The sequence below is a fragment of the Varanus komodoensis genome, unplaced genomic scaffold, assembly GCF_004798865.1.
Source record: "Varanus komodoensis strain SLA01 unplaced genomic scaffold, ASM479886v1 scaffold76, whole genome shotgun sequence".
Lineage (NCBI taxonomy): Eukaryota > Metazoa > Chordata > Lepidosauria > Squamata > Varanidae > Varanus > Varanus komodoensis.
In genome coordinates this window covers 2,545,099-2,562,600 of record NW_025336429.1, presented here as the reverse complement: position 1 = coordinate 2,562,600, position 17,502 = coordinate 2,545,099, and the positions used below count along the sequence as shown (strand labels likewise).

Here is a 17,502-nt window from a genome sequence, read left to right as displayed (position 1 = left end):
GGCGTTTCTGTTCTTTTCGAACTGCCCAGGCCACCAAGCCTCCCACCAAAGACAAGACACTTGGCCTTATTATGTGAGCTGGTCTTGCTTCAAAGTACCTCGTAGGTCCTGTTGCCGGCGATACGTCAGTGCCGGGATGCGGCGGGGCAGGCGTCGATGGCTAGGACACTGGGACCAGGCATGCTGGAGAGGAAATGAGGCCTCATCAGGCGCCGGCGGGCCAAGGAAGGGCAGAGTCCAAATGCAAGCTGAGGTCAGGCAGTGGCAAGGCAACGCAGGCTCAGAGGCAAGGGCGAGTCTGGATGCAGCAATATTTGCAAGGCAAGCTGAGGCTGGAGCTGGAAGGGGAGGTGAGAGATGGTGAGCAGCAGGCGCTTGGCAAGGTGGGGTTGGACTGGAGGCCGGGATGGGGGCGGTGGCGGGAGCCGGCAGCAGTCAAAGCGCAAGGACGGGGCAAGCTCAGAAGCAGGAATGTGATGTGGCCGCCATCTTGCTGTGGCCGAACTGAGCAACGCGAGAAAGCCTTTCTCAGAGCCTCCCGGGGATCCTGCGGGACTGCACGGGCCTGGTGCTTGCACGTGCCCAAGGGTCTAATCCTGGTCCTGCAGGCAGGTCCGTGCAGGGTGCCTTACGCCGCTCATCACCCCGGGAGTTGGGTCAAGGCTTTGACTCCTGACTCACTTCCAACGAAAGGGGTAGTACTTTCAGCAGCAGAGAGAGCCAACTTTAACACCTAAGGTGGCAAGTTTAGGAGTGCCAATGGCCCCCTCTTGGAAAGCTGGTTCAAGTCCTCCCTTTCTGGCCAGATGTGCTCACCACTTGGGACGCAGATCAACAGACGTGCGCAACCAAACCCATGTCCAAACGTTAAGCCAAGTCTGGTTCAACAACCCAAAGTCGCTGCCAGGAAGAGCAGAGACAGGAGGCAAGCACAGTCCAGGCAACGACAGCATAGTCAGGGCAGGCCAGAAGTCGGAAACCACTGAAGCAAGGCGACCGTTTAGGCACCTGGAGACCGAGGCAGGAACCAAGCCAGGTACAGGAGCAAAATCCAGGAGCTGGAACTCAGGCGACACCAACCAGGAAGCAGACAGCAAGTTGGAAGACCTTCACTGCCAAGGCAGCTTCGGGAAGGAAGAGCCAGTGCTTATATAGGTTTCCCCCCAGGGCTCCCAGGTGGGCTCATGAGGGCCCAGGCAGCGGCAGCAGACTGAGGGAGCAATCCTGCAACGACCAGGACTGCTATTCTGGAGCCCTGAAGCTGCCTCAGATCCCGAGGCTTCAATGGCTCTGACCTGCCATATGATTCCACACTGCTCCTCCCTCGCGTGATGTTGAACCCTGGGGCATCTTGGCTTCTCCGCTTCACTCTGGGCTGGCGTTCCCACGGTGTCGGAATGGTTGAGCCACCAGCAGTATTCTCACAAACTCCAGTGCTGTTGGCCACAAGGATTTGCCTGCCTCAGCCACCTCGTCCTGCTCCAAACCCATGTCTTCTTGAGGTGCTGAGGTGCTGGCATTTCACACAGTATTGATACAGGATGCCATGCACTGGCGTTCAAAATGACGTGGAAGCTACATCAATCACTCGCTCTCCTTAGATGAATCCCCTTCTTTGCTATGTAAACATTGCCTTCTGAAGCGCAGTTTGAAGCAGCTTTGAAACAATCAGACAGGTGATCCTTTGGGGTTTATCTCCAAAGCTTTAAATTCAGCTCCCAACTTGGCTTGGAAAATCGGATCTGGCAGAGCCGAGCAGAAACGAGAGCCAGAACAAGCCTCGGTTCACTGCTCTTCGCCGGACATTATGGAGGCAGGCAAAGCCCTGCGGTAGCCCTTAAAATAGCATCCAAGGGCTGCTTATCCTTTTCCCCATAGGAATATGCAAGCTTCAACCCATGTAGAACAGATTGGCACACTTAGGGGAAAAATGCCTTTCTCTCTCTCACTTTTGGGCACTTTTGGGGGTTGGATCCCCACAAGAGTAACAGCAATAACTTTTCCTCATAAATTTGCCTTGGAAGGCAGAGCCAAAGTAGGAGAAATGTTCTTGGAGGTCTCATCCTACCAAACGGTACTATAAGTGTTGAAAAAGCATTTGGGATACTGGAAAGCCATGGGCAGAAGGAACCAATCCAGAGATCGAGAAAACTAACCATAGCTTGAAGTCATGTCACAAGCCTCTTCGAGACTCAATCCTTTTGTTCAAAAGAGAATAACCAGCAGACTTTTCAGCAGACTGCATGGAGGGAGATGGGAAGGAAAGCAGGGCTGTTCCATCAGTCTTGCTAAAAGGATTTTTCACTCCTCTTTCCTCCCCATTCCTTCCTCCTTGCATGTTGCAGCTTTCTAGATTGTAAGCCTATGCACTGGGACTGTTTTAACTGATCGTACATGAACTGCCCTGGAAGCCTTTCTGGCTAAGCAGCAGCATAAAAAAATACTTCAAATAAGTAACTGCTTATCTCTGAATTTTTATATAAATACAAAAGCACTCTCTGGTCAGGCTTCTTTTCATACTGGCACCTATCTTCTCTTCCTTCCTATCCCTGGGTATTGGTTGGTATTATGGTAAAGCAATATGTCAACATTATAAAGACAACCTTTAGGCAGCATGGTGACCAGAACTATTCTCACCTCCTAATTTGTTCTCTGACAGAAACTGTTTTTAAACAAACACTGAATGTGGTTTTTTTTAATGCCTCAAGGATAAACCTTGCCTCATAAGCAAATGTTGACATTGCAACTGGGCCTGTTGTGCCAGAACACAGTCAAACTACATCAGCTAGGAATGTTCTGGAAAGAAATGGAAAGAGAGGATAGCCTAGAGGGAGGCCTCTCTCCTCTCTCTCTCTCCTTCCTTTATAAACTGAGGCCCTTTTGGTTTATAGTTCAACCTTTGAACTGCTTTTAATTTTTTTAAAATTTGTACCTTGAACAAGGCGTTTAGCGCCATGTATTTTTTAAAATTAAAAAGCTGAAATCTGTAACATTTATGTCTTGAACGTTTATGAACTGGCTAAACTACTGGTAGTCCTTTGTCTGTCTTTGGGAGTTCATTTTTATAGTGCTCTTTCCCCAAGAGCTCAAGAGATGATACTGCATTCTCCTCCATAATCATTTCATCATCACAACCTGTGAAGGGACATTAAACTGGCAGGTTATCATGAGCCCAAAATGCCACCCAGGAGATGCTTTGGTGTTATGCAGAAATTAGAAATTGGGTTTCCCCAGTTTTGGTCCACGACTCAAACCTCTAAAATATATACACTGACTTTAAGATGGAGACACGACGCTACCCCTCCTCCTTTTTCTGCATTTCTCCCCACACCCAATATCCAAATCAGGTACCCACTTTCAACAATCTCAACCTCAGAGGAAATATCCTCCTGGAATTCTCCTTCTTCTGACACAGGGCTGTCTTTCTGAACGTTCTTCACGTGGTTTCGCAGAGTTCCATCTTCTGGAGGATAAAAAGAAGACCAAAAAAAAAAATCTAGGAAAAACTGTTCCGGGAAGGAAGGAAACAACCAAGGAGTGACAGAATAAGGGATATCATTTTGGGATTGCCTTCAGAAAAGACTAAGGTAGTCTCCGTTGCTTCGATTCTTGCCCCACATCAAAGTATGTCTATCACCCAGAAAAGAACACTCTACATTTGTTTGGCAAAACACAAACTGATAAAAACAATACTTAATACTATCAGTTTGAGTATTTTTTAATCTTTACACTCCAATCAAAATATAGGTGATGTGATGCACATGCTTTAGCAATCAAATTACCACTGGAAGCAAATCCAGTTTATAAACTTTATAGATTTTGGTTTTTTTTAATCATAATTTTAAAATACTTTTTTAATTTTGTAGATTTGTATAATTTTATAAAAATTATCTGTATTTTTATATTTTAAACTCTATAAAATATATAAACTGGAGGCCCTACTGATGGTCACTGGTTCCTTTTTTTGAATGTTGTTATTATTAATTAAATTTGTAGAAAAGCTGCCTGTTAGCATCATGCTCTCTACCTAGACCCACAAACACAAAACAAAATGGATTTTTTAAATAAATAGCTGGGACAAAGAGCTCCTCCTCACACAGGACCAGGGGATTACAAAAGCAGCCCTCAACCAGGCACATGGGTGGGAATGGGTTCAAATCTATCCGTGGAAGGTTTTGGCCTATCCTATCCAGAGCAGCACACAGCAGACACACAAAGAATTCTAACCCAGCAGAGTGACAGTTCCATCTCCATTCTGCGAGAGCCTTCTGAGCTTCGATGCACACCGAGCGTCTAAAGCAGCCATACTTGACTCAGGGAAATCAGCTGCCGTCTGGGCCAGCGGCCTCCCCGCCTAAAACAAGAGAGTCAAAGAGGCCGGGAAAAGAGGCATGAGAGAACAACCAGGATTCCGTTGTGTCAGCTCTGTGTAGCTCCAGGCCTGCCCATGGGTCAGCTGCAATCCATGGGGCAGGATTACTGGGGGCTGAGTACTTCCCAAAGCCAGTAGGCAAGGAATAGGCTGTCCTGGGAGAGATGCAGAATCCCCTCTTGATATCCTCTCAGATAAAGTCCCTTCTCCAGGAACCCTCCATGAAAGAAATTAGGAGAGTAAGTACCCGGAGGAGGGCTTTCTCTGCGGTGGCGCCCAACCTATGGAATTCACTCCCCAAAGAGGTCCGCCTGGCACCGTCGTTACTGGTTTTTCGGCGCCAGGTAAAGACCTTTTTATTTAAACATCATTTCAATTGTTAAAACATACGATCTGGCCGGGGCAACTTCTTCTTCCTTCTCTTTCTCCTCCTATATTTTTATTTTATACTGATAATGTTAATTTTGTATTTGTAAATCAATGTATTTTTTTGTATTTTTATATTTAATGGTAATTTATTATGTACTATTGTATTTCAATGTATTTTATCATGTTGTAAGCCGCCCCGAGGTTTCGGCAAGGGGCGGCATAGAAATGTTATAATAATAATTAATAATAATAATAATAATAATAATAATGCAAGGCAGGAACCAGGCAGCAGAAATAAACAAGAGCGAAATCAATTAAAACTGAGGAATTAAAAGGGTTCCATTAGCCCAAAGTACCAACTCCCAATTGTTGGGGAGCAGCAGCAGGAGAAACGATTGCTCTCAAGTCCTGTGGATGGGCTTCTCAGAAACATCTGGCCAGGCCCCTGAGAGACAGGAGGTGGCCCTCAACAAGCCTTCCCTCTGATCCAGCAGGGCTCTTCGGCCGCTTAGTGCATCTGCCTCCCGATTCGAGGCCGAACAGGGGCTATCATGTTGTCCAAACACCCATCCATTGCTTGAAATGGCAGAATGTTTGGTAAGCTGTGTTTTTCTTAGCCACAAGTCCTTTTCCCATCTTAACATGCATAGGATTAGTTGTAGGACTTTTTCTCCCATTTAAGCATACATAAGATTGTGCCCTAAAGGACTTTTACACATGTAAGTAAAAGCTTCCCAATACGGCTTTCTCTTCAGTCTTTGCTGACAGAGAGCTCCTTGGCACTGTATTGATTTCATTTGTTCTGAACCTTTCTCCAAAGAAAACAACAGTCAAAGGAGCATGCAATCCTAGGAACCGAACCATGTTGTTTGAAATTAGAATTTGATTGCAATATAATAAGAGCAATACATTAAAAACACAGTAAGAAACATAGAAACAGAGTGAGTCAGAAGGGGCCTCCCGGGCCATCTAGTCTGACCCCCGGCTCCGCTCATGACATGCCCACCATGTGCATGTCCAGCCTATCTTTGAACACCCTCACTGATGGGGCTTCAACCACCTCCCGTGGAAGCCCATTCCATACCCTCGGGGTCCCGACTGTCAGGAAGTAGCGCCTGGCATCCAAATTGAACCTTGGATCCCTGAACTTGGCTTGGAGTGCGTCCCACCTTCCTCTGCAGGTCTTACCCACCTCTGTGTGACACTCCCCCCCATGTACTTATATGTTGCCAACAGGTCCCCTCTGAGTCTCCTCTTCTCAAGGCTGAAGAGACCCAGTTCCCTCAGTCTCGCCTCATATGGCTTCCCCTGCAAACCGGCCACCAACCTTGTGACCCTTCACTGCACTGACTCCAACCTGGCTCTATCCTTCCTGTAATGTGGAGCCCAGAACTGAGCGCAATACTCTGGTTGCGGGCACACCAGAGTCGTATGGAGTGGTAGTAATACCTCTCTCGATCTACAAGAGAGAGAGGAAGAGTAGAATAAAAACTTCCAGGCCAAAGGCCCACCCGAATGAAAATGTGTTAGCCTGTCAGCAAAAGGACAAAAGAGAAACCTCCCTTCGTGAGAAACTTCACAGCCTGGGAGTGGCCCGCGAGAAGAACCTTTCTCGGGTCACCACCAAAAGCATCTGGGATGGTGCTGGTGGCGGTGGCACCAAAGCTGGGTCAAACCCAGTGGTCTTAAAACCCAGACAGGCATTTAGGGGAAATGGCAGTCTCTCTGGCTGCACAACCCCAAGTCATACAGCGCTTGATAGGTCATGACCAGCATCTTGAATTGTGCTCAAGAAATAGATCCAAAGCCAGCAAAGTGGTTCTAACTGGATGTTACTGGACCATTCAGGAGCACAGCCTGGAACAACTGTGGCCAAGCACCCTCACCTCTTCCCCTCGCTGATTCTCCACAAAATCCTCCACCAGGCCCACTGCCTCGTCGCAGCTTGCCGGCCCCGATTCCTTGACGTAGTCCTGCATTTCCTGGGGCAGGATGGCCAGGAACTGCTCCAGGATCACCAGCTCCAGCATCTGCAGCTTGGTGTGCCTTCCCGGCTTCAGCCACTGGTGGCAGAGCTCCCAGAGCTGGCTGCAAACCTCGCGGGGACCCTTGTGCTCCTGGTAGCGGAACTGCCGGAAACGCTGGCGCTGTAGGTCCGAGTTAACAATGGGCTCCTCGGAGGCATTTGGCCTTGTTCTTTCCCGGCAGGCTCTCCAAGGCCTGGCCGGGAGCGAGAGGGGGCCTTTTCCATCTGGGGGATTCGTTGGACCTTGTTCCCCCATGGATGACGACTGAAGATCCAGATCTGCAAGGGCTGGAAGGGAAAGAGACAAATTGCGAGAATCAAAATTGGGAGAATCGTTTCTCTATCCAGAAGCAGAAATGTCATATTATCTCTTTGATTATTAAACTGGCTTTTAATAAGGTTGTGTTTTTAATGTTAATAAGTATTCGTATCCTGTTCCTCAGCCAAAAAAGGGCCCCACAAAAAAGGGTCTCACATATAATCACTAAAACACGACAGTCCCTCCGCAAGCATGCAGTCTAGAAGAGCACAACATGCAAGGAAAAAGGAGCACGGAGGGAAGCGAAAGAGAAAACACACATTTCAGCGCCACTTTCTCATGCTCTCTTTATCCTATGATATATCAAGTGTGGGAGTCTGATGGAGCAAGTAGTAACAGCAAAAGGTCATCTTGGTTATAGATGCTTCTAGGTTTTTCTTATGCTGGATCATGGAGAAAGCTAGGGAGTTCCAGAAAAACATCTACTTCTGCTTCTTTGACTATGCTCAGGCCTTTGATTGTGTGGATCACAACCAATTGTGGCGAGTTCTTAAAGAGATGGGAGTACCAGACCATCTTATTTGTCTCTTGAGAAACCTATATGTGGGTCAAGAAGCAACAGTGACAACTGGACACGAAACCACTGATTGGTTCAAAATTGAGAAAGGAGTTCAGCAAGGCAGTATACTGTCGCCCAGCCTATTTAACTTATATGCAGAGCACATCATGAGAAAGGCAGAGCTAGATGAATCACCAGTTGGAAATAAGATTGCTGGGAGAAGTATCAACAACCTCAGATATGCAGATGATACCACTCTCATGGCAGAAAGTGAAGAGGAACTAAAGAGCCTCTTGATGCGGATGAAGGAGGAGAGTGCAAAAGTTGGCTTGAAACTCAACATTAAGAAAACTAAGATCATGGCATCTGGTCCTCTCACTTCCTGGCAAATAGATGGGGAAGAAATGGAGGTAGTGACAGATTAATTTTCCTGGGCTCCAAGATCACCGCAGACGGGGACCGCAGCCAAGAAATTAAAAGACGCTTGCTCCTGGGGAGGAAAGCTATGGCAAATCTAGACAGCATATTAAAAAGCAGAGGCATCACCCTGCCAACTAAAGTGCGTATAGTCAAGGCTATGGTTTTCCCAGTTGCAATGTATGGCTGTGAAAGGTGGACCATAAGGAGGGCTGAGCGCAAAAGGATTGAGGCCTTTGAATTGTGCTGCTGGAGGATCCGCAAGGCGATTAAACCAGTCAGTCCTAGAGGAGATCAACTCTGACTGCTCTTTAGAAGGCCAGACACTGAAGATGAAACTGAAATACTTTGGCCACCTAAAGAGAAGGAAGGATTCCCTGGAGAAGAGCCTAATGCTGGGAACAATTGAGGGCAAAAGAAGAAGGGGGCGGCAGAGGATGAAGTGGCTGGATGGAGTCACTGAAGCAGTCGGTGTGAGCTTGAGTGGAGTCCGGAGGAAGGTGGAGGACAGGGAGGCCTGGAGGAATGTTGTCCATGGGGTTGCGATGAGTCGGACATGACTTTGCGATTAACAACAACAAGGTTTTTCTTAACAGTGCAAAACTGTGATAGCCTTTGGGCTAAATAATAAATAATCCCTTTACAAGAGAGAATTCCAGGAATGACCTGGCGAAGTTAACCACCTGGACTGGCCTGGAGAGAGTAGGAATGCTCCAGCCCAACAACATCATTTCCAGGAGAGGGCAGCTCTGCGCTTTCCTTGGCTTTCAGTGGTCGGCCGCTTGGTGGAGGATCAGCCGGCTTCTGGCGGAGAAGAGGCCGTCTCCTCTTGGCACCCTGCAGGTTTAAATTAAAAAGACAATAAAAATGATGCACAGTGGCCAAACTTGGCACCATCAGTGATGTGGGGCCGATCTTTCCCCCCTGCAGTAAGCGTTCAATTTCTAATAGCATTGGCTCTTACAACTAAAAGGGCAATCTTGTGCATGTCTAGAGAGAAAAGAGGCCTACAATTCCCAGCATGCCCCAACCAACCATGCTTGGAACTGTGGGATCCTTTTCTGTCTAAATATGCAAAGGATTACACCTTAAATTAGCTAATTCTGGATGAGTGAAAGCCCAAAAAAGAAACAGAAACTTTGGGGGAGATGTTTGTCCATGTCCCCCCCCCTTTTAATCAAAGCATGATTTGGAAAAATAAGGGAAATAAGGCAAAATAAGGAAAACTGAACTATCTTGGATTATGAAACATTTTCTTTGAGAATTATGGAGCAAGATGGTCCTCTATAGCTATGCAACCAGACTCCATCTAAATAATTTCTAAAACTTAAGTAACAGGAAGACACACAAAGACTAGAAACGGAAATTTCTAAGTCATGGGGGAGAGAAATGGTTTTTAAGCCTTTCTTTGACTTCTTACACATCATTGTTTCTTCCATCCCTTATTGAAACTATTCACCAATTAGGGACACTACAAGTCATGCTCATTTGCTAAACATATGGCCAGAGTCACCGCATCCGCTGAAGAATCGGCACAGTGAGATATACCTTCTTCAGTCGTTCAGGGATGTTGAACACAGTTGGAATCGCTTCAGGCTTCAAGTATCGCCTCCCGGAGGCCACATTTTCGAGATAGTCTGCCTCTCGGAAATGCTCCGAGCATATCACATGGTGCCGTGTAGGAGTGAAGTTCTTCCGCCGGATGTTCCAAACCCACCTCTTTAGCACTTCTTTTTTCCCGAGAGGAAACCTACAACCATTTAAAAGAGAACTATTAACGGAAGGGATTAATTTTCCATGCACCCCACCAGCTCATGATAAGCAGAAGCATGGAAATGAGAGGCGTGTTCGAGCATCGGATCCCACGCCCCAAAGATGCCCCTCAGCGGTGCCCTCATTCAACTACTGCCCAGATCGGGAGAGGGGCTGGTGCCGCTCTATAAAACTGTGGTGCGGCCACAGCTGGAGTTTTGCGTCCAGTTCTGGGCTCCACATTACAAGAGGGGCATTGCAAGGTTGGAATCAGGTCAGCACAGCATCACAAAGATGGTAGCTGAACTGAGGGGATGACACACGAGATGAGACTGAGGGAGCTGGGTGTTTCAGCCTGGGGAAGAGGAGACTCAGAGGGGATCTTATAGTGACATACAGGGGTATGAAAGGGTATCACACGGTAGAGGGTCATGATCTGTTTTCCCTTGTGGTGGAGGAAAGGATGCAGCCCAATGGGGCAAAGCTCAAGGAGCCAGGTTTCAGGTCGGATGTCAGGAAATAGTTCCTGACGATTAGGACCCCTAGGATATGGAATGGGCTTCCACGGGAGGTGGAGGAGGCCCCATCAGTGAGGGCATTCAAGGAACGGCTGGACACCCACATGTTGGACATTACATGAGTGGAGACGGCAGGTGTCGGGGGGTCAGACTAGATGAGCCAGGAGGCCCCTTCTGACTCGCTACGTTTCTGTTTTGTTAAATGGAGGTGCTGGTGGTCAAATCCAGGACCTTTCACATGCAAACGAACTCCTCCACCACTGAGTTATTTTGTATTTTATGTTTTAATTGCTGTGAACCACCCAAAGCATTTAACCTCTCGGATGGCACAGAAATGTAATGAATAAATAATTTTAAAAATGCTATGGCTTTTCCCGCAAGTTTCTCAGAGCCCAATCCTCGACACATTTAGATGTCATGCTTGTTGGGGAATGCTGGGAGCCGCAGGATTTTCCTATCTAAGCAGGCACAGAACTGTAGCTTTCATGCGTATTTATGAAAACTTAGTCATCCTGCTCTTCCATGGAATTTGCAGTGGTTATTTAGCCGAGGAATGGACCACCTCTCTGCTTCAGCAAAGCGAGAGCACCTGGTGCTCCCCCTGCACGGCTCACCATGCATTCAAATTCTATTCAAACCAAAGGCTTCATGATGTGACTTTACGTCAGACTTTATGCCAACTAACCAATGTACCTGTGAAAGGAGATGTTGTTGCCGAGCGAAAATTTGTTGTTGCAGTTTATCGCACAGCATGATTTCACCATGGTTGTGCCCACGCAGATTCCAGCTAAGATCTGCAAAGGGAATTCACAGAGAGCAGTGAGTCTAGGAATCAAGCTTTCTCTGAAGTATGACCCAGCTGGTTGTGCGAACAGGAAGCAAAGTGCCATGGCCAGTGTTATGGGTCACTGTGGCTGGGCCTAAGCTGAGGGATCACACGAGCCCAGGCAGCCCTTGGAACCTGTTCCCTTACTGTTGTGAACAGACAACAAAGCTTCTAGAGGCACCTGAAACAATAGAAAAAAATCGTTCTGGCTTAAGTCCTTATGGAACCACAAACCGTTATCCTCAGATTGGCAGATTCGCATAGACAAACTGATGGTGGAGTTGCGGGTGAGACGTGAACTCTGTGGTCAGAAGGAATTGAAATGCAAATAGTACAGGCAATGCCAGAATAATTCTGTATGTCTTTAAGTTGGCTGTTTTTGCTGCAGTGGGTGAAAACAGCCACCATTGCCCCAGGGACTGTGTAAATTGGCTTCAATTTCATCCATTTGAATTCTGCTGAAAAAGCATCACATGTCTGACTTCATCTATGTAGTGGTCTTGCGAAATCTTCATCCATATTTTTATTCCTTCTCTTCCTCCATGTGTATGCCATTCAGAATGTGCACATTCACACATGCTAACCAACAGTGGTGTTAGGATCTGGACTTGGATGATGGGGCATGCTGGGAATTGTAGGCCTTTCTTCTGTCTAAACATGCATAGGATTGTGCCTTTAATTATTTCATTGCAGAGAGCTGGTTGTGAAACGTATTTTGTGTGTCCTCAACCCTTTCCCCTATGCTACAATTGCTTAATGACCCTGCTGCGGTGCTTCAGAGCAGGAAGGAAGGGGGCTGAGGCGCCACTAGAATATGTGGCACCTTGGGGCACTGCCCTTTTCGCCTCCTTGGCCTCTGGAACACCTGAAAGGCCGTTCTGAGGTCACACTTGAGACCTCAGAGAAGCCCACAGCTGATTCTTTCTGCTCCAGCTGCAAGAGGGAGGAGGGTCAGAGCGCCGATCACAAGTTCTAAGCGAATTTACAACCTCGTTCTTTAATCTCTGAAAAATCCTTCAGCAATCTAGAAGCTGACCCCCAACTGATTGTGCTACCCTTGTAGCCTTTATGCCACTGCATTTTATGAGTGAGAATTGGCAGAAGAAACATCACTAATCTAAGATATGCAGATATACATAATACTAGCAGAATACAACAGTGACTTGAAAAGACTCGTGATAAAAGTGAAGGAAGAAAGTAAAAAAAGCAGGACTGGAGCTGAATATTAAGAAAACAAACATCATATTCACAGATGGATTACAGAACTTTACTGTTAAGAATGAAGAAACTGAACTTGCGAAACATTTCATGTACCGTGGCTCAGTCATCAATTCAAAGGCAGACTGCAGCCCAGAAACTGAAGAAGACTGGGAAAGGCAGCAATGAAGGAACTAGAAAAGATCAAGTATAAGAGGATGTTTCATTGGAGACCAAGGTCACGATCGTAAGTCATTGTATTCCCAGTCACAATGCATGGATGTGAAAGCTGAACCGTGAAGAAAGCTGACAGGAAGAAAACTGATGTTTGAAACATGCTGCTGGAGGAGAGCTTTGTGAATACCCTACACTGACAGAAAGATGAACAAGTGGGTCATAGATCAAATCAGGACAAAACTTTCCCTAGAAGCAAAAATGGCAAAACTGGGGCTGTCATACTTTGGACACATCATGAGAAGGCCAGACTCCTTGGAGAAGACAATCATGCTAGGGAAAGACGAAGGCAGGAGATTTATTTATTAAAAGCTTTTCTATCCTGTCCACCACTATAGCGTCTCAGGACGGCTTACAACAAAAACGAGCAGAATAAAACAAAACACCACAGCATCCGACAACTGAAATACTAAACCCCCAGTTAAAATCCATTAAACATTAAAATGACAGGAAAATAAAAAGGGGTTTGCCTGATGCTGAAAAGAATATGATGTCTGGTGAACTCAGATAAGCCCTCGGCTGATTTTTTTCTGCTTCAGCTGCAGGAGTGAGGAGGGTGTGAGTGATGAAGATGAAAAGGAAGACCAAATATGTGATGAAAATCCATTAAGAAAGCCACAGTGCTGAACTTGGGAGAATGGAGCTGTCATGGACAGGACATTTTGGAGAGCTCTCATTCATAGAGTTGCCATAAGAGGGAGGCGACTCGATGGCACATGACAAATGTTATGTTCATCAATTTCACAGCTTTGTGGATAGCAGTATAAACAACTGCATAACAAATACATAACTATTAATCAACTAAACGGATCAACTAAATCAACTAAAAGATTTAGATGGTATTGCAGCAGCCCCATTCCTTGATCAACAGATGCCTCTGTGAGTACAAGAAGAACCTTGCCAGATTAGGCCAAGGATCCATCTAGGCTAGCTTTCTGTTCAAAGTCCAATCACCGTTCACACAAAGTCCAATCATTCAGGACACCCAGAAGCAGGAACTAAGCACCACAGTACCTTCCTGCCCATGTTCCCCAGCAACGGATGAACATAGGAATTCTGCCTCTGATACTGGGGGTAATATATAGCCATGAGGACTAGCAGCTGTTCCTTATATAAGATTCTAAAAAGAGCTCCATCTAGACCAGCATTCTATTCACACAGTGGCCAACCAGCTTACTCAGGACGAACCCACAAGCCCGACAAGAGTAACTGGTGTACACGGGCATTCAACCTCTGATCCGGGTGGAAGCTTAAGGCCATGAGGACTAGCAGCCATCTATAGCCTTCTCCTCCAGTAACCTGTCATCACCTGCACACTCGCTTGCTGGACCGTTCCTCGCCTCACCCCCGGGACTGCGCGGCCCTTGACTTCGGTCCCCAGAGGTTCGGCCGCAGCTGCACAATTAAGGCGACGCCTCCCCAGCCCGCCGCAACCTGGAGTCGCCCCGCTGCTTAACGACAAGAGAGGGCAGCATGCGACCCGCGGGCTCCTTGGCGGGACCGCTCCAGCTTGCTCCCGAAACCATCACAAAGCTTTCCCAGCCCTCCTCCAGCCCTGCTCCCCCTTGTGCACCTTTCGCCGGCTGCGCGCCCAGCCCAGGCAACTTCCCCCTTCGGCCCAGAAGAACGAGACCGGAAGGTGCGCTCTCGCTGCTTTCCCCCAGCAAGCTTCCTCCCCTGCATCCTCCCTCTCTAGGCGACGGGAGCTCGTTGGTGCTCTTAACCCTTTGCGGAACCAAGCTGGGCTCTTGGCAGACTCGCGCAGCGCGAAGGCGCCCCGCTCCCCACACACAGAGGATTCAAACGCACGGATTCGGGTGACTGTTAAAAATACATAACACATAAATAAGCACGCAAATACATAAATAAGCACGTAAATAAGATAACACTTGTAAAATAAATTGTAATCACGAAATAAAATAAAATCATAAATGACCAAAATCCCGAATGGGACTTGCCTTTATTGTTATTTTGAAGGCACGGATACATTATTTTACGCCGCATTTGCAACCCGCCTTTCTTCCCCTTTCAAGAACATGTCACGAAATCCTTGCAAGTTAAAACGTGGCGGGGTGGTGGGGAAGAATAGAAAGATGCGCACTGGCCGGGTTCAGACAGCACGGAAACACCGCGCAAGAGGCAGGTGGCTCCTTTGTCCTCCGTGGGGCACCTTATCCACGGAGGCTTTTATTCTGGGTTTCAGAGGCACTATTCACGGTGCTGGACTCTAAAAGGATTTACCAGGATGGATGCTCCTACAAAGTCCAAAACAAAAGCTGCCATGATCTGGCCAGGGCAACTTCTTCTTCCTTCTCTTTTCTCCTCCTATATTATTTATTTACTTATTTTATACTGATAATTTTAATTTTATATTATTATGTTTGTAACTCAGTGTATTTTTTGTATTTTTGTATTTAATGGTAATTTATTATGTTCTATTGTATTTCAATGTATTTTATTGTGCTGTAAGCCGCCCCAAGGCTTCGGCAAGGGGCGGCATAGAAATGTTATAATAATAATAAAATAATAATAATAATAATGAGGAAGCAGCCTCCTCCATACCAGCCCCCCTCGACTCAGAGGCTGAACATGCGTGATTGGGTTGTCCAAACATGCAGTCACAGTTTGACATGGTAGAAAGTTTGGCAACATAAGCTGGCAACAGTGATCCGCATCCTGATTATCCCTCCTTTGGATGATTGTAAAGCGCTTCACATGGGGCTGCCCTTAAAAATGATCTGCAAACTTCAGTGGGTCCAAAACAGAGCTGCTCGCCTCCTAACTAGAACACCAAGGCGTAAACCCCAGGCTTATACCATCTGCACTGGCTGCCAATTGAGGCCCAGGCCTGCTTTAAGGTGCTTAGTCTGACAAATTTATTTATTTATTTATTTAGATTTTTTTTGTATGCCGTCCCATTGCTTACAGCCTCGCCCGGCTCACATAAATAAACGTAATACAAAATACAAATAAAATCCAGAAACACCCTGGCTGCACAATTAAAACCTATAGATATTAAACGCTATTAAAATATTTTTTAAATAAAAAGGTCTTAGCCTGGCGCCGAAAAGCAAATAACGACGGTGCCAGGCGGACCTCTCTGGGGAGCGCATTCCATAACTTAGGCGCCACCGCAGAGAAGGCCCTCCTCCGAGTACCTACCCTCCTAATTTCTTTCACAGAGGGCTCCCAGAGAAGGGCCTCTGCTGCGGATCTCAGGGGGCGGGAGGGCAAATATGGAAGAAGGCGTTCCTTCAGGTATGCAGGTCCCAAGCTGTTAAGGGCTTTGTAGGTGATAACCAAATAAAGCCCCAAATGGTTTAGGGCCATCCAGGGGTCGCGATGGGTCGGACACGGCTTTGCGACTAACAACAATCTGATGGAACTTCTCTTCTCATATGCACTTGCCCAGACTTTAGGATCATCATCAGAGGTCCTTTTCTGAGAGCCCCCACTAAGGGATATGAGGAAGGTGCCTATCAGGGAAGGGCCTTTTCAGCTGTGGCACCCGACTTGTGGAGCCAGTTTCCTAGAGAGGTGTGCCTGGTGCTGACACTCAGCACCTTCTGGGACCAGGCTAAAACCTTTCTATTTTCTCAGTATTGTAATGGTTGCCATTTTATTATTTACTGTGTTTTATACATTCTGTGGCACTGTGGATGAATTGATTATTTAATTTTATTTATTGCATTGTTATTAGTTTTATGTTCTCTATTGGTTATATTTTTATTATTATTGTAATTTAGCTCATTTTTATTGCAGTTATGATATCTGGTTTTAAATATTGTAAACTATCCAGAGAACTGATATCCAGGGAATGGTATGAAAATGTTTTAAACAAAATAAACAAGTGTCACTGGAGTGGTTTTCTTGGGAGCAAATTCTATGCACAGTAATACAGAAAAAAGTCCTACAACTCTGAGACTTATTTGCAGTCTTAATATGCATAGGATTAGCTGTGGGACATTTTTTTCTTTCTAAGTATGCATAAGATTGTTCCCCTAATGGCTTTTTCACTTCTGGAGCAAGATTCCCCATTCTCTTACCCTCCAGAGATGTTTGGGACTTCCAACTCCCATCATCCCCAGCCAGTATGACCAATAGTTTGGAATGTTGGGAGTTGTAATCCAAATCAGGAGCCCCTTCCAAAGGAAGTGAGGGGGGTGGCTTCCAGCAAAAGGGCCTTTTCAGTTGTGGCAGCCAGTTTTTTTTCCTAGCCATCTCAACTAAAAACAACTAACCCTAACCTTATACTTCTCCTTATGATATTCCTTTTTAAAAAATAAGGGTGGCCTTAGAAAGCAGGGTCCTTTCAACACAGAAATTTTACACTATATACAGTTCTGTGTTGTTTTGTCTTGCCCTGGGAACTGTCCCTGTGGATCACTGACCAGTCTTTTAGAACAGTAAGAAAAGTAATCATTTCTAGGTTCCACATTTATACTGATTACACAATACAAGTTAGCAAACTCTCCTGGAAATGAAGTAAATTGTTCTCAGAATCCAGCACAAATCATTAAAATATGAAGTAGCTCTACTTGAGAATGATCCATGGGAAATGTCTGCTCTTCATTTTTAATCCTAGAACACCAGGGTCCACCTGCAGCTACATTTATATTTAAGAATATAAATGCAGGCCACATGCCAATCTGCATAAGCATCATCCTAGAATTACAGAGGGACTCATGAGATCATCTAGTCCAACTCCCCTTAAGAGGAGAAACCCAGAGCTCAAGCCCAACCTCTCCTCCAACTCTCTTCCAGAGACAGACTGCCCAAAAATCCTGGAGGGAATATGTTCCAACCTCAAACTTATCAGGCAAGAGGGCCAGCCTGACAGACGAGGCTGGAAATGCAAAGCAAAGCATCTTCCTTCCTGAAGCAAATGCTGTTTTTTCCGTCCTAAAAGCTGCACGGAGGTTATACTCTTCCCTAACCTGGCGTCCTCCAGACTACAACTCCCTGCCACATGT

General features: G+C 46.3%; 1 protein-coding gene across 6 annotated transcripts in view; it reads right to left on the bottom strand.

Annotated features, from left to right (window-relative positions):
- The window catches only part of LOC123035085 (zinc finger protein 585A-like), a 35,839-nt gene that overhangs the window by 15,736 nt on the left and 2,601 nt on the right, over nucleotides 1-17,502 (bottom strand). For 3 of the 6 annotated variants that reach the window (XM_044452935.1, XM_044452936.1, XM_044452938.1), the window contains exons 2-7: nucleotides 10,966-11,066; nucleotides 9,551-9,752; nucleotides 8,686-8,839; nucleotides 6,628-7,055; nucleotides 4,228-4,354; nucleotides 3,356-3,463 (exon numbers count right to left, since the gene is read on the bottom strand). In XM_044452935.1, coding sequence (XP_044308870.1) covers nucleotides 3,356-3,463; nucleotides 4,228-4,354; nucleotides 6,628-7,055; nucleotides 8,686-8,839; nucleotides 9,551-9,752; nucleotides 10,966-11,066 — 1,120 coding nt within the window. Of the gene's footprint in view, nucleotides 1-3,355; nucleotides 3,464-4,227; nucleotides 4,355-6,627; nucleotides 7,056-8,685; nucleotides 8,840-9,550; nucleotides 9,753-10,965; nucleotides 11,067-13,838; nucleotides 14,053-14,102; nucleotides 14,136-17,502 lie in introns of those variants that run through there. The other 3 variants (XM_044452940.1, XM_044452941.1, XM_044452937.1) reach the window with 3 other exon arrangements.